At 44.6% G+C, this 17,497-nt stretch overlaps 1 protein-coding gene across 1 annotated transcript in view; it reads left to right on the top strand.

Annotated features, from left to right (window-relative positions):
* Window positions 1–17,095, top strand: part of LOC134337398 (uncharacterized) — a 29,790-nt gene extending 12,695 nt beyond the window's left edge. Inside the window, exons 3-5 of the mRNA XM_063032366.1 lie at window positions 4,823–5,137; window positions 12,203–12,308; window positions 17,023–17,095. Coding sequence (XP_062888436.1) covers window positions 4,823–5,137; window positions 12,203–12,308; window positions 17,023–17,095 — 494 coding nt within the window. The remainder of the gene's footprint in view (window positions 1–4,822; window positions 5,138–12,202; window positions 12,309–17,022) is intronic.
* The last annotated feature ends 402 nt before the right edge of the window (window positions 17,096–17,497 follow it).

Raw genomic sequence — 17,497 nt, 5'->3', positions numbered from 1 at the left:
GGGGGTGGATGGGTGGTGTCAGGAAGTAAGTTTTTCACACAGAGTGTGGTGCGTGTGTGAAATGTACTGCCGGTGATGGTGGCAGAGGCGGAAACAATAGGGTATTTTAAGAGACTCTTAGATAGGTAGGTACATGGAGCTTAGAAAAATAGAGGGCTATGCGGTAGGGAAATTCGAGGCAGTCTCTAGAGTAGGTTACATGGCTGACACAACATTGTGTGCCGAGGGACCTGTAATGTACTGTAGGTTTCTATGTTCTATACAGTTATTGATTCAACAGAAACTTTGTGAAATTCTGAATCCCCTCGTGAAATACAACACAGAACAGGCCCTATTGGCCCTTCAAGCCATGTCACCCTCCAAACCTTGACTTAACCTTAGCCTAACAACAGGACAATTTACAATGACCAATTAACCTACTAGCCGGTACGTCTTTGGACTGTGGGAGGAAACCGGAGCACCCGGAGGAAACCCACATGGTCACGGGGAGAACATACAAACTCCTTACAGACCGTGGCGGGAATTGAAATTGGATTGCTGGTACTGTAAAGCGTTGTGCTAGCCACTACACTGCCGTGCCACCCAAAAGAACACTACAGCACAGTTCAGGCTCTTCGGCCCATGATGTTATGCCGACCTTTTAACCTACACTAAGATCAATCTAACTCTTCCTTCCTGCATTGCCCTCCATTTTTCTATCATCTATGTGCTTATCTAAGAGAGTCTTACAAGTCCCTAACATATCCGCCTCAACCTCCACCATGTTTCCTGCAACCACTACTCTCTGAGTAAAAATCCTTACCTCTGAATCCCCCCTATACTTACCTCCAATCACCTTAAAATTGTGCCTCTCATGTTAGTCATTTTTGCCCTGGGGAGAAATCTCTGGCTATCCACTTGATGTATGCCTCTTATCATCTTGTACAGCTCTATCAAGTCACCTCTCATCCCCTTCTCTCCAAAGAGGAAATCCCTAGCTCATTCAACCTATCGGCATAAGACATCCTCTCTAATCCCGGCAGCATTCTGATAAATCTCCCCTGCACCGTCTCTGAAACATCCACATCCTTCCTATAGTGAGGCAACCAGAACTGAACACGATACTCTAAGTGTGGTCTAACCTGAGTTTTATAGAGCTGCAACGTTACTCTGCAAACAACAGGAATTCTGCAGATGCTGGAAATTCAAGCAACATACATCAAAGTTGCTGGTGAATGCAGCAGGCCAAGCAGCATCTATAGGAAGAGGCGCAGTCGACGTTTCAGGCCGAGACCCTTCGTCAGGACTAACTGAAAGAAGAGTGAGTAAGGGATTTGAAAGCTGGAGGGGGAGGGGGAGATGCAAAATGATAGGAGAAGACAGGAGGGGGAGGGATAGAGCCGAGAGCTGGACAGGTGATAGGCAAATGGGGATACGAGAGGATCATGGGACAGGAGGTCCGGGAAGAAAGACAAGGGGGGGGTGACCCAGAGGATGGGCAAGGGGTATATTCAGAGGGACAGAGGGAGAAAAAGGAGAGTGAGAGAAAGAATGTGTGCATAAAAATGAGTAACAGATGGGGTACGAGGGGGAGGTGGGGCCTTAGCGGAAGTTAGAGAAGTCGATGTTCACGCCATTAGGTTGGAGGCTACCCAGACGGAATATAAGGTGTTGTTCCTCCAACCTGAGTGTGGCTTCATCTTTACAGTAGAGGAGGCCGTGGATAGACATGTCAGAATGGGAATGGGATGTGGAATTAAAATGTGTGGCCACTGGGAGATCCTGCTTTCTCTGGCGGACAGAGCGTAGATGTTCAGCAAAGCGGTCTCCCAGTCTGCGTCGGGTCTCACCAATATATAAAAGGCCACATCGGGAGCACCGGACGCAGTATATCACCCCAACATTACTCTGCGGCTCTTGAACCCAACCCCCCGACTAACAAAGGCCCACAACCACGCGCCTTCTTAACCACTCTATCAACTTGCACGTCAACTTTGAGGGATCTATGAACATGATTCTGAAGATCCCTCTGTTCCTCCACTCTGCCAAGAATTCTGCCATTAACCATGTACTCTTCTTTCAATTCAATTCAAAATTGTTTAATGTCATTTCCAGTACTCAAGTGTAAAAGAGAACAAAATAGCTGTTACTCCAAATCTGATGCAGCACAAAACAACACAATAATATAAAAACACAATATATATAAAATACATAAGGTTGCTTATATACATAGATTGATTGTATGTCCATAAAGTGACACTAGGCACAGGAGTTTCTGTACATAAGGTGACTGACAGGAAATGAAGTAGTGGTGGCTGGGAGGTGTGCACGAGAGAATTAGCGGGTGGAGGTGTCGATCAGCCTTACTGCTCGGGGAAGGTAACTGTTTTGGAGTCTGGTGGTCCTGGTGTGGATGCTACATAGCTTCTTCCCTGATGGGAGTGGGACAAACAGTCCATGAGGGGTGGGATCCTTCATGATGTTACTGGCCCTTTTCTGGCACTGTTCTGAATATTTGTCCTCGATGGCAGGTAATCTGGTGCTGGTGACGTGTTGGGCAGTTTTGATTGCCTGTTGTAGAGCCTTCCTGTCCACCTCAGTGTAGTTTCCATACCATGCAGTGATGAAACGTGTTAAGGTGCTCTCAGCTACGCATCTGTAGGAGGATGTAAGTATTGATGTGTAAAGTCCAGCTCCCTTCAGCCTCCTCAGAAAGTGGAGGCATTGGTGAGCTTTCCAGTCGTGTACATTGTGTTCACCATTTCAGGTTCATCATTTGCATATTTAATTACCAATCATAATACGTATGTCAGGTGTTAATATCTAATAAATTCTGTGAGTTAAAGGCAAATAATATTCTAGAATTAGTAAAATACTTGAACGGAGGTGAGGATCACAAAGCTTTCAATAGCATCTTTATCTTGTCTTGGTTGCCTGGTTGCCTGGTAACCTCAGGCCTCAGGCTTGAACAGAAAGGCTGTACAAAGGGACTAAGGCTTTCGAGGCCATGTTCTGCCTGAATGACTGCACTATGTCTGCACACTGTCTCTGTCAGCTTATCTTGACTCTTGCCTAACTGCAACTTCCACAGTGCAGTTTTAAATACGTAACTTTACAGGATAATATTTCAATAAGTCACAATATAGCTAGGATGCAAATTTCATGACATATGTTGGCGGTGGTAAACCTGATTCTGATATGGGTCTCTATTGTGGACTGAGAGTAGGAAGAGGGCAGGGAGAGGGGAATCATGGTTGGGAAAAGGAGAAGGGGGAGAGGAGAGGGTAGGTAGGTAGCCACCTGAGAGACATTCTGTCATGACCAAAAAACCAATTGTTTGGAATCAAATTACCTTGCCTGGTGTCTCAGAGCTGGATGTGTCTGCATCCGTGCCTCCCCTGGCATTCCTTCTCTGCCGCCTGTCCCTCAATCCTCCCATGGTGCTCCACCCTCGCCATTCCCAACATCCTTTGCTCCCACCAGATTTACAAACTCACTCTCCAGTCTCCGCTCTATGTTGACAAATACAGTACTGTGCCAAAGTCTTAGGCACTTTACTCACTGGAATTTAGAAGAATTGGGGGAATGTCATTGAAACCTGTCAAATGCTGAAAGGCCTAGAGTGGACGTGGATATGAAGTTTCCTGTAGTGGAGGAGTCTAGGATCCAAAGGGAAACTTCAAAATGCAGGGACGTCCTTTTGGGATGGCGATGAAGGGGAATTTCTTTAGCCAGAGGGTAGTGAATCTGTGGAATTCGTTGCCACAGGCAGCTGTGGAGGCCAAGTCATTGGGTTTGTTTAAGGCGGAGGTTGATAGATTCTTGATCAGTCAGGGAGTGAAAGGTTTCAAGGAGAAGGTAAGAGAATGGGGATGAGAGGGAAATGAATCAGCCATGACCGAATGGCGAAGCAGACTCGATGGGCCAAATGGCCTAATTCTACTTCTATGTCTTATGATCATATGGTGTTACGATATGGAGAGTAAGCTGTTGTCCATGTAGCAGGCGACCCCACTCCACACGGCTGATGAATCCAAAAAAAACAGCAGAGACCAGTACAGTTTGGCACCTACGGTATCAGGGGAGTTGCTAGCTAGCGTTGAAGTCAATGAAGGGCTACCCTAGGCATGTTCCCCAGGCCGACGTGTCGACTGTTCATTACTTCCGTAGATGCTGCCTGGCCTGCTGAGCTCCTCCAGCATCTTGTGTGTGTTGCTCTGGATTTCCATCATCTGCAGAATCTCTTGTCTTTATTTCAGCTTCTCAGATTTACCCTCGAAACAAATAACTCTTTCTGATTTTGGAGATGCAAAATTCTCTTTGAGACAATTTAAGACGAGTTAAATATTTATCTTTCTTTAAGTATCCTCACTCGTTAAACAATAAAACCCAGAGACTGGAGTTTTAGGATTAAATTTTCATGCCTGCGGTTTGCACAAACTACCTGAGGATCATTCCTCGTTCCTGGGATCAGTAGACTTTGTTCCATGTTTATTCCTCTGAATTCCTCCTATATCTTGTGTTTATTCCTTGCTGTTTTTTCCCTCTGAGCCCTTTTCCTTTTTCCTTCCTGCCGTTGTTTTCCTTATTTGCGTAAGGCATAGAAAGCTATGGAATAAGTTTTGGTAAATGGGTTTGGTATCGATGAATACTTTGTGGTTAGTAGATTCCTGATGGGCCGAAGGACCTGGGTTCTTTGCTGTATAGTTCCAAGTTGCATGAGACCTCCTTTACGCAAAATCAATAATTCAGTGTCTCCAGTATTTAATCTTGCATTCTGGGGTGCAAAAGCTGCACATTATTTAATATTATAATCACAAATAGTTTCTATTTGACTCCTAAGAAATAGAAGTGTTTACTCCGGTTACCAAAGTGAGTGGACATAGAGGAGGCTCCCTAAAGCTTCAGTGTATTGTGCAGTTTGACGCACATTTGAATACAACGCTCGGGGTACGTTGGACGAAGGATAATGAGAAATGTAATGAGCCGTTGAGCAGAAACAAAAGCAATGATCAAACCATAGCAAGCGGCAGACGGCGGTTCATTCTCACACTCTCCAACCTCCAACGTGACGATGCTGGGCTCTACTACTGCTGCATTACGTCACGTTTCTCCTCCCAGATCTTTGGAGTGGGTTCAATACGAGTACACGTAAATGGTGAGTTCATTAATTTTATTAATTAAAGATTAAAGATTGGCTTTATTTGTCACATAGAACCATGGAACTATAGAACATTACAGCACAGAAACAGGCCCATTGGCCCTTCTTGGCTGTGCCGAACCATTTTTCTGCCTAGTCCCACTGACCTGCACCTGGACCATATCCCTCCATACACCTCTCATCCAAGTACCTGTCCAAGTTTTTCTTAAATGTTAAAAGTGAGCCCGCTTTTACCACTTCATCTGGCAGCTCATTCCACACTCCTACCACTCTCTGTGTGAAGAAGCCCCCCGAATGTTCCCTTTAAACTTTGCCCCCTTCACCCTTAACCCATGTCCTCTGTTTTTTTTCTCCCCTGGCCTCAGTGGAAAAAGCCTGCTTGCGTTCACTCTATCTATACCTATCATAATTTTATATACCTCTATCAAATCTCCCCTCATCCTTCTATGCTCCAGGGAATAAAGTCCTAACCTATTCAACCTTTCTCTGTAACTGAGTTTCTCAAGTCCCAGCAACATCCTTGTAAATCTTCTCTGCACTCTTTCAACCTTATTAATATCCTTCCTGTAATTTGGTGACAAAAACTGAACATGTTACTCCAAATTCGGCCTCACCAAAGCCTTATACAACCTCACCATAACATTCCAACTCTTATACTCAATACTTTGATTTATAAAGGCCAATGTACCAAAAGCTCTCTTCACAACCCTATCTACCTGTGACGCCACTGTTAGGGAATTTTGTATCTGTATTCCCAGATCCCTCTGTTCTACTGCACTCCTCAGTGCCTTACCATTAACCCTGTATGTTCTACCTTGGTTTGTCCTTCCAAAGTGCAATACCTCACACTTGTCTGTATTAAACGCCAACTGCCATTTTTCAGCCCACTTTTCCAGCTGGTCCATAGCCCTCTGCAAGCTTTGAAAACCTTCCTCACTGTCCACTGCACCTCCAATCTTTGTATCATCAGCAAATTTGCTGATCCAGTTTACCACATTATCATCCAGATCATTGATATAGATGACAAATAACAACGGACCCAGCACTGATCCCAGTGGCACACCACTAGTCACAGGCCTCCACTCAGAGAAGCAATCCTCCACTACCACTCTCTGGCTTCTTCCATTGAGCCAATGTCTAATCCAATTCAGTACCTCTCCATGTATACCGAGTAACTGAATCTTCCTAACTAACCTCCCATGCGGGACCTTGTCAAAGGCCTTACTGAAGTCCATGTAGACAACATCCACTGCCTTCCCTTCATCCACTTTCCTGGTAACCTCCTCAAAAAACTCTAATAGATTGGTAAAACATGACCTACCATGCACAAAGCCATGTTGACTCTCCCTAATAAGTCCCTATCTATCCAAATACTTATAGATCCTATTTCTTAGTACTCCTTCCAAAAATTTACCTACTACCGACATCAAATTTACTGGCCTATAATTTCCCGGATTACTTTTAGAGCCTTTTTTAAACAACGGAACAACATGAGCTATCCTCCAGTACTCCAGCACCTCACCCACAGCTACCAACATTTTAAATATATCTGCCAGGGCCCCTGCAATTTCAACATTAGTCTCCTTCAAGGTCCTGGGGATTTATCTACTCTGATTTGCCTCAAGATAGCAAGCACCTCCTTCTCCTCAATCTGTATAGGTTCCATGACCTCACTACTTGTTTGCTTTATTTCCATTGACTCCATGCCAGTTTCCTTAGTAAAAACAGATGCAAAAAAAACCATTTAAGATCTCCCCCATTTCCTTTGGTTCCGCACATAGCCGACCACTCTGATCTTCAAGAGGACCAATTTTATCCCTTACTATCCTTTTGCTCTTAATATACCTGTAGAAGCTCTTTGGATTATCCTTCACCTTGACTGCTAAAGCAACCTCATGTCTTCTTTTAGCCCTCCTGATTTCTTTCTTAAGTTTTTCTTTTGCACTTTCTATATTCCTCAAGCACCTTATTTGCTCCCTGTTTCCTATACATGTCATACATCTCTCTCTTCTTCTTTATCAGAGTTTCAATATCCCTTGAGAACCAAGGTTCCTTATTCTTATTCACTTTGCCTTTAATCCTGACAGGAACATACAAACTCTGCACTCTCAAAATTTCTCCTTTGAAGGCCTCCCACTTACCAATCACATCTTTGCCAGAGAGCAACCTGTCCCAATCCACGCTTTTTAGATCCTTTCTCACTTCTTCAAATTTGGCCTTTTTCCAGTTTAGAACCTCAACCCGAGGACCAGATCTATCTTTATCCATGATCAAGTTGAAACTAATGGTGTTATGATCACTGGAACCAAAGTGTTCCTCTACACACACTTCCATCACCTGTCCTAACTCCGTTCCTAATAGGAGATCCAATATTACATCCTCTCTAGTTGGTACCTCTATATATTGATTTAGAAAACTTTCCTGAACACATTTTACAAACTCTAACCTGTCTAGACCTTTAACAGTATGGGAATCCCAATCAATATGTGGAAAATAAAAATCCCCAACCACCACAAATTTATGTTTCCTGCAGTTGCCTGCTATATATCTGCAGATTTGCTCCTCCAATTCTCGCTGACTATTGGGTGGTCTATAATACAACTTCACTAATGTGGCCATACCTTTCCTGTTTCTCAGCTCCACCCTTAAGGACTCAGTAGACAAGCCCTCTAATCTGTCCTGCCTGAGCACTGCTGTAACATTTTCCCTGACGAGCAATGCGACCCACCCCCCCCACCCTTCATTCCTCTGCCTTGATCACGTCTGAAACATCGGAACCCTGGAAACTGCCAGTCCTGTCCCTCCTGTAGCCAAGTTTCACTAATGGCTATAATGTCGTAATTCCATGTGTCAATCCACGCCCTCAGCTCATCAGCCTTCCCCACAATACTCCTTGCACTGAAATAGACACACCTCAGAAGATTATTACCACCACACACACCCCTTCTATTTGTGACTTTGCATGAACTTTTAACATCATTTATTTTCACCCCCGCTCCACTATCTGCCCTGGCACTCTGGTTCCCATCCCCCTGCAAATCTAGTTTAAACCCTCCCCAAAAGCACTAACAAACCTCCCTGCAAGGATATTGGTCCCCTTGTAGTTCAGGTGTAACCCATCTCTCTTGTACAGTTCCCACCTGCCCCAGAAGAGGTCCCAATGATCCTGAAATCTGAAACCCTGCCCCCTACACCAATTCTTCAGCCACATGTTCATCTGCCAGCGCATCCTATTCCTACCCTCACTGGCACGTGGCACAGGTAGCAATCCTGAGATTACCACCCTCGAGGTCCTGCTTTTCAACTTCCTACCAAGCTCTCTATACTCACTCTCCAGGACCTCCTCACTCTTTCTTCCTATGTCATTGGTACCGATGTGCACCACGACATCTGGCTGATCACCCTCCCACTTCAGAATGCTGTGCACGCAATCAGAGACATCCCTGACCCTGGCACCCGGGAGGTAACAAATCATCCGGGAGTCTCTGTCACGACCACAGAACCTCTTTTCTGTACCTCTAACTACCGAGTCCCCTATCACTACCGCGCTCCTCTTCTTCCACCCTCCCTTCTGCACTGCAGAACCAGACTCAGTGCCAGAGATCCGGATGCCGCAGCTAGTCCCAGGTAAGTCATTCTCCCCCCAACAGTATCCAATGCGGTATACTTGTTGTTGAGGGGAATGGCCACAGGGGAACCCTGCTCTGCCTGCCCTTTCCCCTTCCCTCGCCTGACAGTAACCCAATTACCTGTGCGCTGCTCCTTTGGCGTAACTACCTTCCTGAAGCTACTACCTATAAACACCTCATCCTCCCGAATGATCCGCAGGTCATCCAGCTCCTGCTCCAGTTCCCTAACGCGGTTTGTTAGGAGCTGCAGCTGGATGCACTTCTTGCTGGTGTCGTTGTCAGGGACACCGGAGGTCTCCTTGACTTCCTACATCCTGCAAGAGGAGCATTCCAACATCCAGCCTGGCATTGTCTCTACTCTAAACAAACAAAACAAAACTTACCTGAACCTACCCTCGCCGCTGCCTGTTCACGCCGAAACCTGTTGAGCCAAAGCCGTCCCACTCTGCTCCCTCTCACTCCGCTGCCCACTGTATATAGTGGTCTTCTTTTTCAAACCTTTGGCGCTCTACGTCACGTGCCTGCGCAGTCTAGCCTCCTTTTCCCCGAACAGTGTAAAAAAAAAGTCTTCTCTCCGAAATTCCTACTCCTTCATCCTCAGCCTCTTGCTCCGATTGTACATCGAAACACACAGCGAAATGCATTGTTTGCACCAGCGACCAACACAGTCGGAGCGTGCGCTGGGGGCAGTCCTCATGTGTCACCACGCTTCCACTGTCAACAGAACATGCCCACGACTTACTAACCCTAACCTGTACATTTTTGGAGTGTTGGGGGAAACTGGGGCATCCGGAGGAAACCCACGGGAACTCAGGGAGAACGTACGAACACTTTACAGATAACAGTGGGGATCGAACGCCAATCGGTGATCGCTGGTGCGGCAGTAACATTACGCTAACCACCATACTACCATGCTCGGTCAGAACGAGGGTTGCTAATCTGGACTGGACCTCTCGCTACATCTTCTGATTCCAACCACAATCACCCTCACAATCTGCCACCTGACACATTACTCCCTGCACACCATTTCACCCCCTGACACCCTCCCTCTAATGAGTCTGTCTACATTTCCTGCTGCACTGGCAAAGTAGCCAACATAGTCAAGGAACCCTCCCACCCCTGTCATTCTCCCCTCTCGCCTCTCCCATCAGGCAGAAGATTCAGATCATGAACCAACAGTTTCCGAGTTATCAGAGCCTTGAACAGACCCCTGGTACATTAATAGCTGAACTTTTGATCTCTGAATCTACCTTGACATGGTCCCTGCACTGTAATTGCTCTGTAACTGAATGTAATATTCAGAATTCCGTATTCTTTTTACTGCCTCATTGCAATTACGTATGGTGTGATCTGTCTGGATGGCATGCAAAACAAATTCTTTTCACTGCGTCTTGGTATGTTTGTTCATTATGTGTCGTGCTGTATAGACTTGGCTGATTATGATGGTCCTTGGCAAATTTTTCTACAGAAGTGTTTTGCCATCGCCTTCTCCTGGGCAGTGTCTTTACAAGACTGGTGACCCCAGCCACTATCAATACTCTTTAGAGATCGCACAGAGGGAGGGAGGGCCTTCCACCTTCTTCGGTAGAGACAAATCTCTACCCCGCCAACTGTGTATCCTGGTACAGGCGACAATATTAAGCTGATACTTCTTCGGGAATTAGTTGGCCGAACCTTGACTCTTGGATAAGTAGTCATGTTCGTCGTCTCCGATACCTTACTAAACAGGTGTTCAAAGGTAAAAAAGGGCATCACAGCAGCATAACGATTAACGCAATGTCATTACAGCTCAGGCCATTTCTGGCGCTGTCAGTAGGGAGTTTGTACGTTCTCCCTGTAACGCGTGGGCTTCCTCCAGCTGCTCGAGTTTCCCCCACAGTCCAAAGACGTAGCGGTGAGAAGGTTCATTGGTCATTGTAAATCATTCTGTGACTAGGCCAGGGGGCAGCTCGAAGGACTGGAAGGGCCCGTTCACGCTGTATCGCTAAGTAAAATAAAATGTTGGTGGGGAGGGTGAAAGAAAATGCAATGTGCTGTACTGTTCTGTGTTCTTCACCTTCTGTTCCCGAGGCTCCAGTCTGATGCGGAAACCTAGGCTGACTTAAGATGAACTTGCAGTCAATGAGACTGAGATGAATAAGAGATAATCATTCTCCCCTGCTCTATCAAGATGAAAAGAGCAAACAATTTTTTTCTTATGCAGACTTTCTCTTCGATGCCACTTTAACAGGTGCGGGAGCGGAACCCAGTGTGCTCTTCAGCTGCTGTAGCCCATCCTCTTCAATGTTGTGCGTTCAGAGTTGCTCCTTTGCACATCACAGTTACTGTCAGCCTCCTGTCAGCTTGAACCAGTCTGCCCTCTCACATGAACAAGGCATTTTCACCCTCAGAACTGCTGCTCACTGCATGTTTTTGTGTTTTGCACCATTCTCTTTAACCTCCACAGCAGGGGTTCCCAAACCACTTGGTCAGTGGTACGGATTCACATCATAAAGAAGGTTGGGAACCCTTGCTCTATAGAGACTGCTGTGTGTGAAAATCCCAAGAGATGAGTAGCTTCTGAGACACTTAAATCACCCCATCTGGCACCAACAATCATTCCACAGTCAAAGTCATTTAGATGACATTTCTTCCTCATTCTGAAAGCCAACTGAACCTCTTGACCATGTCTGCGTGCTTTCATGCATTGAGTTACTGCCTCAGGATTGGCTGATTAGAGATTTGCATCAATGAGCCTGTGTACAGGTGTACCTGATAAGGTGTATTCGATTAATGAACATTGGTCTTTGATCCCTGTGGGACAGCCCTCATTGCTAATGAGATTGTCCACATGAAGTTCAAATTGAAGAGTGGTGTTTGTAGATGTCAAGACCCATACATTATTGCTACTTTGACAACGTACGGAGAGCATTCAGCATATTTGCATTAATGAGCAGGTGTACCTAATAAAGTGGCCACATTGGGACAGAAAAACTGCTTCATGTGGTTTATCAGGGGGAATGTTCTATCCAAAATAAAGCAGATATCAATATTTATCATGTTTTTGCCCCTCAACCATCAGGTTCTTGAACCAAAGGAAATGACTTCATTCAACTTCACTTGCCCCATCATTGAAATGTTCCCATAACCTATGGACTCACTTTCAAGGACTGTTCATTTCATGTTCTCAATATTTATTACTTACTTATTTATTATTATTAATTTCTTTCTTTTTATATTTGTCTTCTGCACTCTGGTTGAACGCTCAAGTTGGGGTGATCTTCCACAGATTCTTTAATGGTTATTATTCTATAGACTTATTGAGTATGCCGGCAAGAAACTAAAATCTCAGGGTTGTATATGGTGACATAAATGTACTTCGATTATAAATTTACTTTGAACTTCGATGTTTTAGTAAATCACTTTTAAGTTGTCACTGTTCTTGCTCTTCCAGCTTTCAATCTTGATGTGATAAAGTTTGCTTCGCTCATCATCTGCAAAGGAATTGTGCTGGTGATTATGTTCACATTTGGTCTAACCTGGGTTTGTCATCTGGAAAGGTGAGGAAAGATGTTGCTACGTATGATTGCTTTGAAGGAATTCACGGTGCTCACAGGCCTTCAGTGATGTAGGTAGAAATCTAGCATAAACAGACACATTGGGAATATCCAGCAGGTCGGGCAGTGTCTGTGCAGAGAAAGTTGATGTAGGTGATTGGTTTATTATGGTCACATGTACCGAGGTATGGTGAAAAAACTTGTTTTGCATGCAATCCATAAAGGTCATTGCAAGACTTACATACAGCAAGGTAGGACAAGGGAAAAGCAATAAGAATGCAGAATATATGGAAGACCATATAACAGGAGCAGAATTAGGCCATTTGGCCCATCAACTCTGTTTCCCCATTTGATCATGGTTGAATTACTCTCCCTCTCAACCCCATTTTTCCACCTTCTCTTCATAACCTTTGACACCCTTACTAATCAACAACCTATAAACCTCCACTTTAAAGATGTATACCCAATGACCTGGTCTCCACAACCGTCTGGGGCAATGAATTCCTCAGATTTACCACCCACTGGCTAAAAAAATTCCTCCTCATCTCTGTTTTAAAGGGAAGCCCTTTTATTTTGAGGCTGTGCCCTCTGGTCCTAGACTCTCTCACTATAGGAAACATCCTCATCATGTCCACTCTATCTAGCTTTTCAATATTTGCGAGGTCTAGTCAAGGTTTGGTAGCACAAGTTCCCCATATTTCAATTCTATCCTCCTTGAAATAAACCCCACATTTCTTTTCATTGTGGCCTTCCTAGCCTTGGCATATATGTTTTGTCTTGTTTTGTACACCATCTAGACGCTCACTCTCCAAGTAACAGGCGACTTCCCAATTCTTCCCCCTGAGTTACTGGTGTTGAAATTCATCAGCCAACAGTTCGTCTATTGTACAAGTTTATGAGTGATAAAGGCTGTTTTTTCTGGCAAAGCTGTACCTGGAAAGTGGGAGGCCTTCAAAAATGGAATTTTGACAGTATGAGCTTGGATGTGCCTGTCCCAAGTGTAGGAAACCTTGGTTTTCAAGAGGTATTGAGGCCTTGATTAAGAAAAAAAAGGAGGTACATAGCAGGTATAGGCAAGTAAGAACAAATGAGGTGCTTTTCGAGCACAGGAAATGCAAAAAGAGCACGTAAGAAAGAAATCATGGAGGCTAAAAGAAGACATAAAGTTGTCCAGCAGACAAGGTGAGGGAGAATCCCAAAGGATCCTACAGGTATGTTAGGAGCAAAAGGATTGCAAGGGAGAAAGTCTGGTCCTCTGGAAGACCAGAATGATAATCCACGTGTGGAGCCAAAACAGATGGGGGAGATCTTAAGTAAACTCTTTAGATCTGTATTTATTCAGAAGATGGATACAGAGTCCATAGAAGTGAGGCAAAGTGAATTTCATGGACCCTGTATAGATTACAGAGGAGGAGGTGTTTGCTACCCTGAGGCAAATCAGGGTGGGTAAATCCCCAGGGTGCTCCCTCGGATTCTATGCAAGGCAAGTGCAGAAATTTCTGGGGCCCTAGCAGAGATATTTAAAACATCCTTAGCAACAGGAGAGGTACCAGAGGATTGGAGGATAGTCAATGTAGTTCTACTGTTTAAAAAAGGTTCTAAACAGAAAAAGGAAATTATGGGCCAGTGAGTCTGACACCAGTTACGGGAAAGTCATTGGAAGGTATTCTAAGGGACTGGATATATAAGAATTTGGATTAGACATGGACTGATTAAGGATAGACAGCATAGCTTTGTGCATGGTAGGTCATGTCTAACCAATCTTACAGAGATTTCCAAGGAACTTACCAGGAAAGTGAATGGTGGTAAGGTAATAGATGTTGTCTACATGGACTTTAGTAAGGCATTTGACAAGGTTTTACATGGGAAGCTGGTTGAGAAGGTTCAGTCATTCAGCATTCAGGGTGAGATAGTAAATTGGATTAGATATTAGTTTTGTAGTGGAACTCACAGAGTAGTAGGGGGTTGCCTCTTTGACTGGAGGCCTGTGACTAGTGGTGTGTCTTAGAGATCAGTGCTGTGTCCTTTGTTGTTTGTCATCTATATCAATGATCTGGATGATAATGTGGTTAACTGGATCAGCAAATTTGCGGGTGACACCATGACAGTGGGATTGGGAGGGGTGTAGTGGACAGTGAGGAAGGCTATCATGGCTTGTAGTGGAACAGTGGGCTGAAAAATGGCAGATGGAATTCAATACAGACAAGTGTGAGGTTTTGCACTATGGTAGGACCAAGCAGAATGGGTCCTACACTGTGAACAGTAGGGCCCTGAGGAGTGTGATAGAACAAAGGGATTGAGAAAACAGGTCCGAAATTCGTTGAAAGTGGTGTCACAGGTAGAGAGGGTCATAAAGAAAGCTTCTGGCATATTGACCTTCATAAATCAATGTATTGAGTTACTCAGAGTACAGAAGATGGGATATGATGTTGAAGTTGAATAAGATGTTGGTGAGGCCTAATTTGGAGTATTGTGTGCATTTTTGGTCACCTACCCACAGGAAAGATGTTAGCAAGTTTGAAAGAGTGCAGAGAAAATTTACAAGGATGTTGCCGGTCCAGGAGGACCTGAGTTATAAGGAAATTATTGAATAGGTCAGGAATGTATTCTTTAGAACGTAGAAGATTGAGAGGAGAGATGATAGAGGTATACAAAATTATGAGGGGTATTAATACGGTAAATGCAAGCAGGCTTTTTCCTCTGAGGTTGGGTGGGACTACAACCAGAGGTCATGGGTTAAGGGTGAAAAGTGAAAAGTTTAAGGGGTACACAAGGAGAAATGTCTTCACTCAGAAGGTGATGAGAGTGGGGAATGAACTGCCAGCAATAAGTGGTCCATGCGAGCTTGATTTCAAAATTTAAGAGACATTTAGATAGGTACATGGATAGTGGGGATATGGAGGGTTATAGTCCAGGTGCAGGTTGTTGGGACTAGATGGGCTGAAGGGCCTGTTTCTGTGATGTACTTCTCTATGACTCTAAGTACACCAAGAGGCCACTTTTTTAGGTACTGTACCTCCTGTATCTAATGAAGTGGTGTGTGTTCATGATCCTCTGCTGCTGCAGTCCATCCAGGTTAAGGTTTGCCATGTTGTGAATTCAGATGCTCTTCTGCACGCCACTGTTGTAATGCATAGTTATCAGAGTTACTGTTGCCTTCCAGTCAACTTGAACCAGTCTGACCATTCTCCTCTGACCTCCCTCATTAATAGGAAATTTTTACTCACAGAACTGCCTCTCACTGGATGTTTTTTGTTTTTCACACCATTCTCTGTAAACTCTAGAGACTGTTGTGTGTACAAATCCCAAGAGATCATCATTTTCTGAGATACAGTACTCAAATCACCCCATCTGGCACCAGCATTCACTCCATAAGTCCATAAGACAAAGGTTCAGAATTAGGCCATTTGGCCTGTGATTATATCCTGAATTATCCCTTAAGGACTGTATCTTTAAAAAGAGAGAGAGGGTGCAGCTGATTCAGAGAGAGAGAGCAACGAGCAGCTCGAGGGTCGCCATGGTGACTGAGGGCGGCGTTAATTGACGGGCAGCTGGTGTTCAGCATGTTGCGATAAATACAAGGTCAGCTGGTTGTTAGACAGACACATGGACACACATGGTTTTGGACACTGGATGAGCTTTGTTGTGCCCACAGAAAGGTGGGTTTTGGGAGGATCGATCAGTGGCTCTCGCGGTGTGGAAAGAGTTGACCGATGAAAAGTTATCAGCGTGTCCAACCCTCGCCTACGTCAATAGCTTTACCACGGAAGATGGTTCCCTTTAATTGTGCTCACGTTCGGTGACTTTAAAGGATTTCGGAGGACAACGGAGGATCGATGGCGATGGCTTACTTGGTTAATGAACTACATCTCTCTCTCTCTCTCTCTCTCTCTATCTCTCTCTCATCCCAGTATTACTCAACGCAATATCATGAACTGAACTCACCTCGCTTACCCACCACTGTAAGACTGTATCAATAACCACCAGAGCTTGGAAAAGCTTAAGTCCTATATTTCCACACTTATATATATAAAATCATTGCTAACCTGTTTGATTTACCTGGCTTTTATATTACTGTATTGCGTAGTTACTAATAAACTAGCTTTAGTCAATAGCAGTACCAGACTCCAGGCGTGTTCCATTTCTGCTGGTTCTATAACCCGTTACGGGGTACATAACAGGCCTATCCAGTCTCCTCTGCCATTTTATCCTGGCTGACTCATTTCCCTTTCAACCCCGTTCTCCTGCCTTCCCCCTCCCCCCATATTCTTTCCCGCCCTGACTAATCAAGAACATATCAATCTCTGTCATAAATGCACGCAATGACCTGACCTCCACAGTCGCCTGTGGCAGCGAATTCCACAGATACACCATCCTCTGGCTAATGAGATTCCTTGTCATCCCTGTCCTAAATGGACATCCCTCTATTTTGAGGCTGTGCCCTCTGGTCCTAGACTTCCCCACCATCCACTTCACATCGGCTCTATCTAGCTTTTTCAACATTTCAATGAGATCCCCTCTCAAAGTCACCTAGTTTACATTTCTTCCCCACTCTGATGTTTGGTCTGAGCAATAACTGAACCTCTTGACCATGTCTGCATGCTTGTATGCATTGAGATGCTGCCACATGATTGGCTGATTGGACATTTGCATTAACCAGCCGGTGTACAGGTGTACCTGATAAAGTGGCCACTGAGTGTGCATTAATTTATTTCAGACGCCAGCAGAAATCGAAAGATGCGACGGTGATGTCAGAGAGGAAAGAAGTGAGAAAGAGCTCCATCGCCTAGAACTACGGCAACACTTGGCTATCATGGATCCTGGCCCGTTTTGATGAAATTTTCTTTACGTCATTTTTTTCAGGCATTTATTAGGTTAGAGAGCAAACAGAGGGATGACCTTATCTTTGCTTAACATAATTCAACTGAGGTTAGACAGAAGGACAAAGAAATGTTGACTCAAACTGCTGGACAATCCAAAAGCATTTCCGATGAAGGACTTCCAGCAATGACTACTGATTTAAAGATTAACGATAGGGATTAGTTTTATTTATCTTTACATCAAAACATACAGTAACCCATGTTGTTTGTGTCAATGACTAACGCAATTTGAGGACGTGCTGGGGGCAGCCCACAATTTTCGCCATTCTTCCAGCATCGGCATAACATGCTCACAACTTCTCACCCTAATCT

Source organism: Mobula hypostoma, chromosome 24, assembly GCF_963921235.1.
Source record: "Mobula hypostoma chromosome 24, sMobHyp1.1, whole genome shotgun sequence".
NCBI lineage: Eukaryota > Metazoa > Chordata > Chondrichthyes > Myliobatiformes > Myliobatidae > Mobula > Mobula hypostoma.
Note: the sequence above shows the minus strand (reverse complement) of the source record. Positions and strands in the feature narration are given on the sequence as shown.